This window comes from Sinocyclocheilus anshuiensis, unplaced genomic scaffold, assembly GCF_001515605.1.
Source record: "Sinocyclocheilus anshuiensis isolate Anshui unplaced genomic scaffold, SAMN03320099.WGS_v1.1 scaffold392, whole genome shotgun sequence".
Lineage (NCBI taxonomy): Eukaryota > Metazoa > Chordata > Actinopteri > Cypriniformes > Cyprinidae > Sinocyclocheilus > Sinocyclocheilus anshuiensis.
This window is the reverse complement of record NW_015557091.1, coordinates 3,042,859-3,057,406: the sequence shown is the minus strand read 5'-3', so window position 1 is coordinate 3,057,406 and position 14,548 is coordinate 3,042,859. Positions and strand designations below refer to the sequence as shown.

The window sequence follows — 14,548 nt, the reverse complement described above, 5'->3', positions numbered from 1 at the left end:
ATATATATATATAAATATATATATATATATATATTTATTTACATATTACTAAGAGCAGTGACTGATCATGTAATGTCATAACCTTGACAAAATAATGACAAAATAAAATAAAAGGTGATTTTAGTGATTTTGAAAACTAATGTCAGATTAACGTGTGAAACGTTTTTTTTTTTTTTTCGGCTGTATGTCTCAAAAATCAGTGACTTTTCACAGGGAATACAACCAAAGACATCATATCAGTAATTCGGACCATCTGTTCTACAGCCTTAGGAACAAAAGTGTGCTGTGCTATTGTTGGCTTGTGCACAAAATCTCACATTCCGAAAGGAAGACGTCATCAGAGGCCAAAAAATATCCACTACAGCTGTCTATGTATTTACCCAGCTGATGAATGCCTATCTATGGAATGAGGTTTCACTGAAAACAGAGTGTAGCCTTTCTCAAGGCTGCCTGAGGGAAAAGGCAAAAACTCAACATCTCTACAAGAGGCCCCAATGATGTCATCACTGTTTGAATCGCCATGGTGATGAGTGAACGGAGAGGAACTAAAAGGTCCATTGTACATTTTCAAAGACTCTGCCAGTAAATCACTGTAGTGTAACTGAATGACAAACTGTCCAGCATGAATTAGGCTACTTGACCCCTTCACAGAGAAATAATAAGATAATACAAGCTTGAATAGACACGTAGATGGTCCTTGAGTCAGAAAACTAACTCAGACTCTCAAAACAGATCTCTTAAAGTCAACAAGAACCAGCATTCACAACCCATTTCATTTTCGCAACGTGAGCAAAACAACATATTCAATGAGAAAATGGGCGGGACTTGATTCCATCCATCAGGAACTGATTGGATCACGAATAGTGGGCATTCCATATCAGAATAAACCCAAACTGAAAGCTGAAGGTCAAGTTCCCCATCAAGAGCATCTCAATGCATCCTTTTCTTTTTCACATCTATTGTTATTTCTCTAACCTTTTCAAGATTTCAGGCAGGAAGTAGCCTAAAACGATGCCTAAATAGCTAATTGGCTATTGGTTAACATTAACATCCAGTGTGACGGAGTAATAACATGCAAAATATGACCAGGAAGGTCATATTTCAATTTCATGTTGACTTTAAGCAGCAATGCTTGGTACATTTTGAGATTTTTTAAGGTTGTATAATTTAAGACAAAGCATGTGCTGACCTTCACATAGTCATAGGCACATCCGATGTGGTCCTCCACCTCAAAGGTTATAAAAGTGTAGTTGATAGTGTTGCCCATGGAGGCCTGGATGGTCCAGCTGCAGTCAGCACGAGATGGATAGTCATTGGGGAAGTTCAAGCTCTCAATCTTTCCCCGGCTCCGATTGGCGATCAGCACACCTTGGCAAACTACAGGAGAAAAGCCAGTCCTAATTAACAGCATAATAACAACATGAGTTGGGAAGAATTATTGAACATTAAGAACTTGCTGAAGTTTTGGAGAATATTTAATAGTTTACAGCAAAAGTAAATGAAAAATAAACTATATTTTTACATTTTCTTCAGGGTTTTCTGGGCTTATGGACCCAGGTGTTCGGTGTAACTCACTGGTTTGGTAGGTAGCCATAAATCCGCCTGTGTGGATGATGCTGTCTGTACGTAGCTTCACGTACATGTTCTGTCGGGAGGAACTGATGGGGGCAGGAATTTCATTACCACACAGCTTAGCCATCTGAGGAGCACTGGTGCTGTCGCCATCATACACCTGGTAGACATATACACACCAGGGAAAGATTCAAACTCAATACCTTGAACAGAGAACTCTACACTGTGAAGTAAATCTTCTAATTCAATGCTCTCTAACCACCAAGTAGTCATAGAAGCAGTTCATGCTGTTCTCCAGGTGAAAGTCTCCAAAGCTGAGCTCCACTGTGCTTCCTGCACTGGTTTTGATGTGCCAGTAGCATTCGGCGTTGGCGTGATAGGGCAGAGGGTAGTTGGGAGAGGTGAAACCTCCAACGCTTGTGGTCAATATCCCACCGCAACCTATAAGAGAGATCTGAGATGCCATAATATAGTCCACTGACCATCTGATGCATATTTCACACAAAACTAGAATGCAAACTTTATGTTCAAATTACTATGATTTCTGGGAAACAAAATTATGTATATAAGGTTGATATTAGCGCTCAATATGAGCACTTCTGAGGAATAAATATTTCCTGGATTTGCTAGTTTGCAAGGTCTGTTTCATTAAATATTGTAAAGATATTCAGATTTTTGTTAGAGGCACTTAATAGCAAATAATTTATAGTAGACCATAGATATGTAATACTCTAGAACATTGTTATTGTTAACTAAAACTAAATATATTAAAATTGATTAAAAAATATATATATTACATTTATAACAATATGAAAATATAAAAATATTTTCTTTATTAAAATACTTGAAGTACTAAAATTGCTAAAATAAACTATAAAATATAATTACGTACAATAACATTAAATATAATTACATTTTAAATATTATAAATTACTAAAAAATTAAGAAATAAAATAAACCAAGCCAAAAGAAACATAAAAAATAATTAAATAAAAATGGCAAAAGCACAATATTATTACAAATTATCAAATTATTATACTAAAAATCGTTTTCGGTTACATTTTATTTTACAGTACGTGTACTTACCCAAGAAAGTACTGGGTAATATAAGGTAACTATATGGGTTAAGGTTAGGTTTAGGGTTAGTACCTAGTTATTACCCTATTATTGTAATTGCTATAATAAGTACATCATTTTCTTTACTGAAATAAAACAAAATATAAATATTAGATTAAATACTTGAACTTAATAACAAAGGAAAATTATAAATGTTGCCTTGGCAACTAACTAAAATAATATAAGTTTAAAGTGCTAAAATTAATAAAAATAAAACTTTAAATTAAAAATATTGGATTATAAACATGATAAAATATTAAATAAGTTACTAAAAAGAAAGCAAATAGGAATAAAAAACCTAATAAAAAGTAAAAAATAAAATGAATATATAAAATAAAACAAAAATATAAAAATAAAAGCTAATTCTAAATATTAAATACTATAATAGTATAAATAATATTAAAAGAACATGGTTTTAGACATATAGAAATGATCAACATACATGAGTCTGCACTGGAAATTATCTGCCACAAAACAAAACTGCAGTTGGTCATTTTAAATGACTGCTAGAGAGTGTCTAAGTTGGCAGTTCTTGGCTAGACTTTATGCCATATTTTCATCAGATTCAATACACAAGTACACAACAGGAAACGCATACCTGTCTGTGTGCCATCCCAGTGGGCTCTGAATCCCCTGTAGGTGAGTGAGTGGTCGGATCTGAACTTCAGCCACAGCCTGTTGCTATGTGACACTATGATGGGTGGACCATTTGTTCCACAATATTTACCAATGAGGGGGGATGTTTCATAGCCTCCATCTCTGTAAAAGAAAGGAAAGTGTCTGAAAATCAAAACGTGACTAAATCAATGATCCAAAATGCTGGAAAAGTTCCTCACCTGATCTCTAAATAGTCAAAACCGCAGGAACTTAACCCCTCCAGCTCAAAATCTGTGACATTCAGCATGATCTGCATGTTGACTTCCACTATGATTTTATAGACACACTCCCGATTGTTGGGGTAATTGTCGGGGTAGTTGGGTGAGCTGAACTCCCCGGTGGGTGACCTAAATACCTCACTGCAATCTGCATGGGCAAAACAAAGAAATATGAGATTTAACAAGATTTATCTGATATATTTTGTGTATATATGTAACACTGTGGTCCCGTGAGGCACACATTTTTTTTTCCTTTGTAGGTCTCTACAGTGGAATGACAATAAAGTTCACTTGACTTGACCCCAAAAAAAAGTCAGTCTAAACCCAAGCCTCACTATGAGATCTGTACTTTTATGGCTTTCCAAATTGGATTTTCATATCCAATTACTGCAATAAAATTATACCTGTGCTTGCATTGATGGAGACATAATCAGCAGAAAAGCCTTCCGCAGACAGACTGGAGTCAGAGACCAGCAGGACGGTCATCAGACTATCAGTGCTGGTTAGAGATGGAGGAACGGAGCGCCCACAGAACCTAAGCACAAAATAATCCAACATATTCATTTACAAATCTTGGCCTAAACGTTTAATGTCTTGGTTTACCTGCCCAGAAGAGTGCCAGTCAGTGCTGTGCCATTATCATAGACTTCCACATAGTCGTATGCGCAGTTGTTTTGTACTCCGGTTGAAGGTTGTGAATGACAGACGGATGAGGCTGCCAGGCTCAACGGAGATGTACCAGGTACAATTGGCTCCATGAGGGTAGTCGGTGGGATGTCCTGGGCTGGTGAATGAACCCGTTGGTTCTGTCAGAGTCACTCCACAGCCTGTAAAAATGAACACAAGTGTTGAAATCATTTGAAAAAGCTTTTATCATTGGAGAAAGATTATGTACTGTTCATTGTGGGAATCAAACCTATAACTTATCGGATTCCAGGCCAGATTTTTAACCAGTATGTCTCACCATCACTGGTCTACCAATATCTATTCACTTTGATTCACCAAACATAAGCATAAATGCAGAAAACTCAACTCTCAGTTGATTCAAATAATACTCTAATTAACATCATATTAGTCAACTTTTAAATTGCTTTTCACCACTGAATGAAATATAAGTATATTTATAATAGTCATCCACCATCTTAGATTAACTTTTTCACTAACTTAAAGCATCTTAGAAGGCAGCATAATATATGCTACACACAAATGTTTGTAATTTTTAGCATTTAAAAAAATACTGTAAAATGCTAGAGTAAAGGCCTGTTAATTGGTTAACTGTAAGTAACCTTACCATATACAGTGCAGTGAAAACATTTAATATCACATATGTAATTTTACTGTAAAATCCTGTCAAATTTATGGTTTTTGGAAGTACCAGCTATGAATGACCATAAATTAATAATATTTTAATAATAACAGGACATTCCTAAAAGTCGTTACCTATCACATGTGATTTTCTTTTGTAAATTATTATACTTTTTTTTATTATCAGTAATGTACATTTGGGTGTTTTGTGTTATTTGGTTTATGTTTAATGCAATATTTATGCCATTTTAACCGCAAATTTAACAGAATATATTTTTTACAGTGAACATCTTTCACGTTGAGAGTGTGTTAAGTCTAGGTAGGCAGCTCACTATGTTGCATATACAATATATTTGAAGACGCTACATTCGAAAAGAACAAAACGTCTCTAGGTTACGTATGTAACCATGGTTCCCCGAGACACATACACAGAGCGCTACTGAAGAGCAGAAGCTGGTTTGCGCTCTGCTGGATGCGCTTTTATACTTTCTGGTGCTTACGTCACCCCGCTCGTGACGTCTCGCTGCTCCATTGGACTGATTTGACACGTGCTTCAGAACGCGGTCACGCAAGGGCATTCCCAAAGCGAATCTCGATGCAGCTCGAGTTCCTGAAGGGGAACAATAGTTCACCTTGCTCTGCAGATGCAAACTCAGCAGGGAAACCATGGTTAGAGACAGATGAATCGGTTTTGAATCGGATGAACATGGACCTCTGGGTGGACTCCAGCATGGGAGGCATGTTAATTCCACAATATCGACCAATCAGAGGTGAGTCTGCACTGGGACCATCTCTCACCTGAGCAAGTAGAGAGTGACGTTTCAGAAGAAATGTAAAGTGTAATCTGTATTTTGCCTGAACAGGATTAGCACAATGCTAATGTTGTACCTCTACATAATCGAAGGCGCATGTGCTGCTTCCCTCGACGTCAAAGGTGAGGAAGTCGAAAGTGACCACATAGCCCTCAGGTTGGTTAATGACCCACTCGCACACTTTGTTGTGGGGGTAGGGGTCGGGGTGCAGGGGAGTGCGAATCTGTCCGGTTCCAGAGAGAGTTCCTCCACAAGCTAGCAAAAAGAGTTAAACTCTGAGATCACGTTAGGGTAGGGTGCAGTTATTATACTAATATTTATATTAAAGCTAAATTAGCAAGACATTCATGGACTTGGATTCATGGAATTGTGTTTAATCTTAGACAGGACACAGGAAGTAAAGGTAAACTGATAGGGGCTGTTCACACAGAATGTGTTTTCACATTCCACTGCGCTGCTTTGTCTTTGTTTTTCTGTGTAAACACTCATTAGACAGATGTCTTTTGGAGCGTCCCATGCATGACACAGCATTTTAAAACCACAGTTTAAAAAAAATAAGTGTTTTCTTTGCAGCATACATTGTTCCGCTAAATGAATCGCACATATTCAAAAATAAATAAATAAATAAACATGCAATATAATTAACATTATCAACAATCTCAAGTTTGAGAGAATGCTTTTAGGCCCAAAACATCCTCTGCACAAGAATGCGAGCGCAAATACTTAAATATCACATCATTGCGTAACAAAATTCATAGCACAATGTAAGTACACATCAGGGTTATTATAGTTAACTAATAAAAAGTATATACACATACATACAGCATAAAAGGAAAATTATGAAAAATGAAAAAAAAAATCAACAACAAATTTACTAAATCTTTAACCAAAAATAAAGTTAAAATGGAAAGAAAAAAATCAAAATATGAATAAAAATCTCAATAATTCTAAAACAACACTAAAACGCATTACATTCTCATCAATGTATTGTGATCATTAGCATCGCAGCAATATTTTGAAGACACTACCATACCAAAATGGCGGAGAATCAGTTTAGCTATTAGTTTAAAGTCAACATGAAATGAAAATTTAGCTATTTTCTAACTGCCCATAATTGGTCATACATTTCACAACATGACACAAACATTTGAAGACCACTCTATCGCCCCCTTGAGTCTGGAGGTTTGTTTTAACCACGTTAACGCAAAGGGACCACATCAAAATGCGACCGCGTACTTGTAACGTGTCAGTAAGGCATTCATGTTTGCATTTGCATGTTTGTGTAGAATATGTTTCTGGCCTTGTTTTTACTGTTACTTTTCAGAAAAATGGCAGAAGTGAATTTTGCCATTCAGTCTGCGTCATACGCTTTACTTAAAAAGGAGGTTTCAGTGTCTCACCAATTTCATACATGGCCCTGAACACAGAGCTGTCAGACTTGAAACGGATCCAGAGTCCATTAGTGGTGGACAATATTGGTGCTGGCAGGGTGGTGCCACAGTACTTCCCAATGAGCGGGTCGGTCTCACCCGTCCCATCTCGAATCTAAGAGAGATTTGACTTGGTAATATCACTGAAGTGGTGACACTCTAAGATCAAAATGATACTTACTTTTGCTCTCATCAACATTAATTACACAGATCATACCTCCACAAAATCAAAAAGACAGCCCTATGAGTCTCCAGGTCCATGTGGGTGAAGTTGAGAGCCACTAGCTCACTACGTGGCATTCTGATGATATAAATGTACTGCCTGTTGTGAGCATAGTTATTAGGCCAGTTAGGAGAGATGATGATGCCTTCTGTGTCTGTAAAGACGCCTCCGCAGCCCGGGTCAGCTGTTGATACAGAGTGAATTGCATTACACTCAAGCAATTCATCCCAATATTGTAAGACAACTCACTTTGCCCATTTGAACCCAGTGTTGAACCAAGCATCATGTTCCGCTGGAGTTTGCAATGCAATGCATTTGCAATGTGACTTGTGACTTTTAATATCTATATAATGCCAATAAACTGTTTTATGAGCAGTATTCCACTGATGGATCCATAAAAATTATCCATAATTCAGTTCAGTTCACTGCTAATGCATTACGATTACAGCACATCATGTACATAACCACTGACTGCAAACAAGAAAATAGTGCTGTAAAATTCAAATGTGTTAAGGAAACTGTTCAAAAACTTCAAAAATGTAGGGCCAGTTAATACTTTTACGCAGCAAGGGCAGTAAAGTCCATTTATAAAGGCATAAAAACAGTAAAGGCATTTATAATGTTACAAAAATGCTATTCTTTTGAACTATGTATTCATGAAAGAATCCTGAAAAAAAATCTATTACCGTTTCCAAAAAAATATTAAGGAGTGTAACTTTTTTCAACATTGATAATAATAAGAAATGAGTCTTGAGCAGCAAATCAGCGTATTAGAATGATTTCTGAAAGGTCATGTGACACTGAAGACTAGAATAATGATGCTGAAAATTCAGCTTGGCATCACAGGAATAAATTATATTTTAAAACATACTAAAAGCTATTTTAAAGTGTAACAACATTGCACAATATTACTGTTTTTACTGCATTTTTTATCAAATAAATGCAGCCAAAAACATCTCTTAGAAACATTAATTTACCCATTAATGTAAAAAAACAAAAAAAATCAAATCAAAACTTTTGAACGGTAGTGTACAGGTCTATTATCCTGCCTAAAATGTCCCACAATTCCCCTCTCTCTGTGTGTTTTGACAGCATGGGCTTTACTTACATGGTGAAGTAGTGTATGTAATGTGAAATCCCCGAACGCTGATGCTGAAATCAGAGTGAAAGTGGATCCAGGCAGATGGTCCCGTCGTCTGTAGAGGTGGTGGCGATGCTGTACTGCAGTATTTTCCAAGAACTGAGTCTTCTGGGAGCAGTCCGTCTCTGATCTACAAAATAAAGCCGGAAACTGAAGCATTTTAACACATACGCACAGAAAACAACTTTAAAGTGGAACCAAGATACAACAAGCTTTACCTCCAGGTAGTCAAAGTTACAGTTATCATGGTGCTCCAGACTGAGGGTGCCAAAAGCAAATGTGATGAGCAGACCAGGGTTCACATTCACTGTCCAATAGCAGTCCCGGTTAGGTGGATAGTTACCTGGGTACCCGGGTGACTTGATGTCACCGTATGTATTGGTCAACTCCCCACCACACACTGGAAAAGAAAGCAGTATTGAAATAAGATACAATTCATGCTAATTCAAATAGTTGCTAATATCACAAAGTTAGCAATCATTTGGGCTAATCAGTAAAGGTCGGGGTTAGATTTACTGCTGTTTGGTGAATTTTCACATGCAAAATCCAGTAATTTCAACAGGAATTGGGAAATTTCATGTGAGGGCGAAAGATTTCCCAATGCAGATTTCGCAGTGGGTTCAATCTGATCATGTGATTTGCCACATTGACCAACAGAAAGCTGCTGGGTTTGAAAGTGACTTCTGTGTGAGCTTACACTATTGACAATAAACAATTGATGTTTTTTGCCTGAGAAATTTAGCTAATGTGACTGCAAATTAAGGGTGTTCTTGGTTTACCTGGTGCCTGTGATTGCCAGGCCACTGTGAAGTTGCGACCACTGACTGAATGGTCAGAGCGGAACCAGAAGTACAGAGAATTGTGGGAGCTGAAGAGTTCGGCTGGGGCGGCAGTGCCGCAGTATTTTCCAATCATGTAAGCTGATGCGCTCTCGCCATCATGGACCTGCAGGAAATCGAAGTTGCAGGAGGCACTGTTCTCGATGTCAAAGAAAGGGAAGGTAATCCACATAATCTGGGAAAAACCACAAGAAAGCTTAAAACACAAAATTTTGTTAACTCCGCCATGCATCTTGAAAAAAAAAAAAAAATCTGTTGATTTGCAAAAAAAGGTCTAAAATCAATCAAAACTTTCCATCACTTACATTTTTTTTTCACAAAATAAGAATGAAAATTTTTCAAATCATATATTTAACAGTCAAAAGTAAAAAAAAAAATCTAAACGTATCATTTAACTTACAATCTTACAATCTCACGTATTAATAACATTAATTTATTTGGAGAAAAATCTTGAAAGAGTATGATTATTTCAAATAATATAATCAAAGATAAACGTAATATTACACAGATATGAATACCTTCTAAAAATCACAGTTCTATTAAAAAAAGAGTGTATTATTTTCAGGGAAAAACATAGGTTTTACATGTTGCTTTTGCTATATACATACACGCGCACACACTCACACACACACAGACACACACACGCACACACACACACACACACACACATATATATATATACACACACACACACACACACATATATGCATACATACACAGTGTGTGTGTGTATGTGATTATAATAATTATGAATAATTATGCACTTTTTCATCATCAAAAAAGTATTACCTAATCTGATGATGTGGAGTTCAAAATATCAATAAAAGCTTGCCATTATGTACATTGTTTTCACTAAATAAGAATGAAGATTTTTCAAATTCTGTATATCGGTCAAAAACAAAAACAAAAATAATCCGTGTATCATTCGATCATTCGTTTTTTGATTTAATATTGAAAGTAGAAAAATGAGAAAACGGCTCATTTTTCATTTTTTTTCCAAAAAACGAAAAACAAGAATTCAGCTTAAATTTTAGTTTTTCGTTCAGGGGTAGAAAAATGATTAAACAGCTTGAATATTCGATTTCTACACATGGGTGGGAATTAAACACCCCTTTCTGCTGATTGGTCAGCCGAAGATCAAACCGTGCCTTCATCAGTTCTTCCGCAGTATCACGCAGCAGAATAATAGTCCTCTGCTGCTGCAGTTATATTGATTCTTAACACATTTATTGCAACTACATTTCATCTTTTTTCATCAAACAAACAGGCTAATGAATAGCTCGACACAACTCATACTGGGGCAGAGTCTAGACAGGGCTTTCTTCTGTGTAGATATAAATTATATTCTTTGCATCAGCTGGGCATGGCAGGTATGATATGACAGCTGTCATAGTCTACCCTGCTCACCCAGTAAGTCTGTTTGTTTGTTTAATTAATTAATTAATTAATTTGTTTCAAAATAAATATTTTAATCACTAGGACAAAAAGGAAGGAATAATAAATTGGCTTGGGTATATATAGGCATTTAATTCCCGCCCACGTGTAGAAATTGAATATTCAAGCTGTTTATTCATTTTTCCACCCATGAACGAAAAACGAACATTTAAGCAGAATTTTAGTTTTTCCTTTTTTGGAAAAAAACAAAAAAACGAAAAAGGAGCCGTTTTCTCATTTTTCTACTTTCAATATTAAATAAAAAAAATGAATGATCGAATGATACACGGATTCACCAGTTTTCAATTTTTGGTTTTGGGTGACCTATTCTTGTTAAGACAACAGGTCTCATTTTAAATTGCACGAGAATCAGGATGAGAGCTAAACCTGGAGGACACTGGCCGCAGTGGAAGGAGCCCATGGTGTTGAGACAAGGCACCAAGGGGGAAGTCGAACAGCCTCCATTGTTTGTGGCACATTCATCGATATCCTGGCAGCTGTAACCGTTACCCTGCCATCCTGGAGGAAGAAGAAAAAAAAAAAAAAACTAAAAAGAACTTCATAAAAAAAGATGTTCTTAATAAGAATCTGTTAGTCTATTAAATGCCTTCAATGTAATTACAACCATTACTCTTTTATATCAACTATCTAAGAAAAGATAAATGATTGATGTATGGAAATCTTGGCAATAATCATATCTGACATGGCTCAGCTGGGCTGAGTGGTCTGACCTGCAGGGCAAGCGCCGCAGTAGAACGAGCCCAGAGTGTTGAAGCACTGCACAGGGGGGTTTGTGGAGCAAGGTTTGTTCGGGAGGCTGCACTCAACAACATCAGCCGTGCACGCTGACTCTCCGAGTGGAGACATCCAGCCAGCATCACAGATACACTTATACTTGGGCTGAAAAGAGATGCATGTTGTTCCAAAGCTGTATGACTTTATTTGTTACATAGAACACAAAAGGAGACGTTAAGCAGAATGTTCAGGCTGCTCTTCAGCATTTAATGAACGTGAATGGTGACCAAAATGCCCAAACACCATAAAAAAAACATAAGTCATGTACTCGACTGTTCAAACGTTTGAGGTCAGTAAATGTATTTATTTATTCATTCAAGAAATGAATGAATTATTGAATTATTTAGCAACAATGCATTAAATGAATCAAAACTGACAGTAAACTATTACAAAAATAAAACTGTTACAAAAGATTTCTAAAATAAATGCTGTTCTTTTGATCTTTCTATTCACCAAATAATTGAATGATTTCTGAAGGATCATGTGACACTGAAGACTGGAGTAATGATGACTCCAGTTTATTTCTACATACATCCTATAAAACACATGCATGTGGGATACTGAGAATGAATACACATAATTTTGCATCACCTCATTGGGATCGACTCTGTCTGAATCGATGCACACGCCGTGAACACACAGATCCTGACTTCCACCTGCATAGTCATCATAGCGAGATGTACAGTGTGGACCGTACCATTCTGGAGTACAGGAACAACTGATAAACAAAAGAAGAGTCAAATATGAACATAAAAGTCTCACATAAACACTAAAAACCCCACTCAAGAGAAATAACGGAGGATTACGTGTAAGATCCGAGTGTGTTCACACATGTGGCCCCGTTCTGACAGCCCAGCGGAGTTCTTGCTAACACCTGACACTCATTCACATCCACTGCACATGTGGGACCCTGTAAAGAGATTGAACCAGAAGTGTCAGTCAAAATCATACATGAACGGGACAGACGTCTATTTGAGAGACTGACCTGCCAGTTGTCAGGACAGAGGCAATGAAAGGTGTCTAACAAGTTCAAGCAGGTTCCTGCGTTCTGACATGGATTGCTGCTGCACGTCTTCCTCTGTACTGTCTATGAAATATAGAATGTCACAAAACTGAGATTAAATTGTAAAGGCTGACCAATGAAAGTCTTTAATCACGTGAGCTATATAAGCCTTGAGCGAAATCGATGATTACAGCGATACCTGTTCAGTTGTCTGAACTTTTGTCTCAAGTGTTGTCACTCTGGTGTTGAGCTGATTGAGCTGGTCTGTAATATCCGGAGACGGGCCACTATTCTTTATGGTATTGATGTCATCTTTGTTCATTTTGATCTGGAACAGAGTTGATTACACTTGATTAAATTCTACAAAACATTTACCAAGGTGCAAAGTGCTTAAATAAAACAGACAAAATGCTTGCTCTGTGCTGACTAGAATAAAGAAAATTGTATGTAAATGGAATAAATTTTTTTTTAAAACAATTATGGACTGAAATGAAATTAAACACAATGCACACAAAAATAAACAAAACAAAATAAACAAAACAAAAACACAATTAAATATAAAACAACAAAACCAAACCTAAACAAAATGCACACACACACACACACAAACAAACATGAAACAAAACAAGTAAAAATAAACAAAAAGCAATAAAACAAAATGAAATAAAAAGCAACATAACCAAAGAACACAATTAAATAAAAAATTCAAAACAACCTAATTTCAGATTCAGTTGATATTGACATCACTACAGCATCACAACATGCTTGACCAACATAAACCTTAAGTCTTGCAATTATTAGCTTTTTCTAATATGAGCCATATTTTTACTCAGAAATCTGATGTTTCAGTCAAACTGATCTAGAACTCACCTGATTTATCTGCTGGATAAGGTCCTCGGCCCCCACCTTTACATTTCCCGTCCCTGAGGTTGTGAAGCGAATGTCTTTGTTGTAGCTAGCGGAGAACGTAAGGTGACCATTTTCTGATATCATACGAGGCCTGCAAATGAATTACCAGGTAACTTTGGAGGACAAGTTTCATTTCTAACTTGCAGTAGAATTAAAAACCTTCATTGTTAAAAAACAATCTATGCTGTTCAATAATATAATCTGTTTCATGTTAAAATCTTCACATTGAAGCACAAAATATTCATAAAATAATACAGAGAGTTGCAGCAGGGAAAACTCAAAACAAACCCTGACCAAGCTTTTGAAACTATGAGAACTGATCTATTCAAATTTCATTTCAAAGTCTTACTGAAATCTGCAGGAAAGCCCATGAGGCTGGCGATCTCTCTAAGTGTGAAGTATCTCAGCTTTAACTGAGAAAGCTGCTTTAGTTTGTCCTCTTAAGAAAGCAGCTCCAAGCTCTTAAACACACTCTCTAGCTCCACATGCACACAGGACTGCAGGACGGAGCCCGTGCCCTCCACATAGTGACCATAACTACACAGAAACAATCAACAGTTATGATCAACAAGGGTATTAGCTGGGGAATCATATCAAAGAACAAATTCATCTTGATAATGTCAGATAACATTTAAGCAAAACATGGTCAGGTCAAAGTGTCTGATTAATTTTTGGTCCCAAATTTTTATCAATTTTACTGGTAGTCCACTGTATGAAGAATTTTTGGGTATAATATGTCACAGTTTTCTTTATTTTGCTATCCTCACTTAGAACTTACTCACTAACCTCACTTTGAACTATAGTGTCCTGCACCCACTGTAAGAAAAATAAAAAAAATAATAATATCTGGTGTCTGAATAATTTTTGGTTTGACTGTATATATATATATATAATATATAATGTATATGTATATGCATATATAAATAAAATAAAGTATATATTATAATATATACTAAAATGGTAAGGTACACACCCTATAATGTAAAAAAGCAAAAAAAAAATAATAATACTAAAATGGTAAGGTACACACCCTATAATGTAAAAAAGCAAAAAAAAAATAATAATACTAAAATGGTAAGGTACACACCCTATAA

At 36.3% G+C, this 14,548-nt stretch overlaps 2 protein-coding genes across 2 annotated transcripts in view; both read right to left on the bottom strand.

Moving 5' to 3' along the window:
* Positions 1 to 13,538, bottom strand: part of LOC107677149 (cubilin-like) — a 32,124-nt gene extending 18,586 nt beyond the window's left edge. The window contains 21 exon segments of the mRNA XM_016471934.1: positions 1,190 to 1,377; positions 1,576 to 1,732; positions 1,832 to 2,013; positions 3,287 to 3,447; positions 3,525 to 3,711; positions 3,968 to 4,098; positions 4,167 to 4,347; positions 5,501 to 5,666; positions 5,757 to 5,935; positions 7,081 to 7,225; positions 7,348 to 7,517; positions 8,442 to 8,604; positions 8,693 to 8,874; positions 9,254 to 9,488; positions 11,112 to 11,266; positions 11,479 to 11,647; positions 12,134 to 12,260; positions 12,349 to 12,452; positions 12,528 to 12,629; positions 12,745 to 12,873; positions 13,416 to 13,538. Coding sequence (XP_016327420.1) covers positions 1,190 to 1,377; positions 1,576 to 1,732; positions 1,832 to 2,013; positions 3,287 to 3,447; positions 3,525 to 3,711; positions 3,968 to 4,098; positions 4,167 to 4,347; positions 5,501 to 5,666; positions 5,757 to 5,935; positions 7,081 to 7,225; positions 7,348 to 7,517; positions 8,442 to 8,604; positions 8,693 to 8,874; positions 9,254 to 9,488; positions 11,112 to 11,266; positions 11,479 to 11,647; positions 12,134 to 12,260; positions 12,349 to 12,452; positions 12,528 to 12,629; positions 12,745 to 12,873; positions 13,416 to 13,538 — 3,336 coding nt within the window.
* Positions 13,539 to 13,868: 330 nt separating this feature from the next.
* The window catches only part of LOC107677147 (tRNA (cytosine-5-)-methyltransferase-like), a 6,627-nt gene continuing 5,947 nt past the window's right edge, over positions 13,869 to 14,548 (bottom strand). Inside the window, exon 8 of the mRNA XM_016471933.1 lies at positions 13,869 to 13,991. Within this exon, the coding sequence (XP_016327419.1) occupies positions 13,895 to 13,991 (97 nt within the window). The 3' untranslated portion in view covers positions 13,869 to 13,894. The remainder of the gene's footprint in view (positions 13,992 to 14,548) is intronic.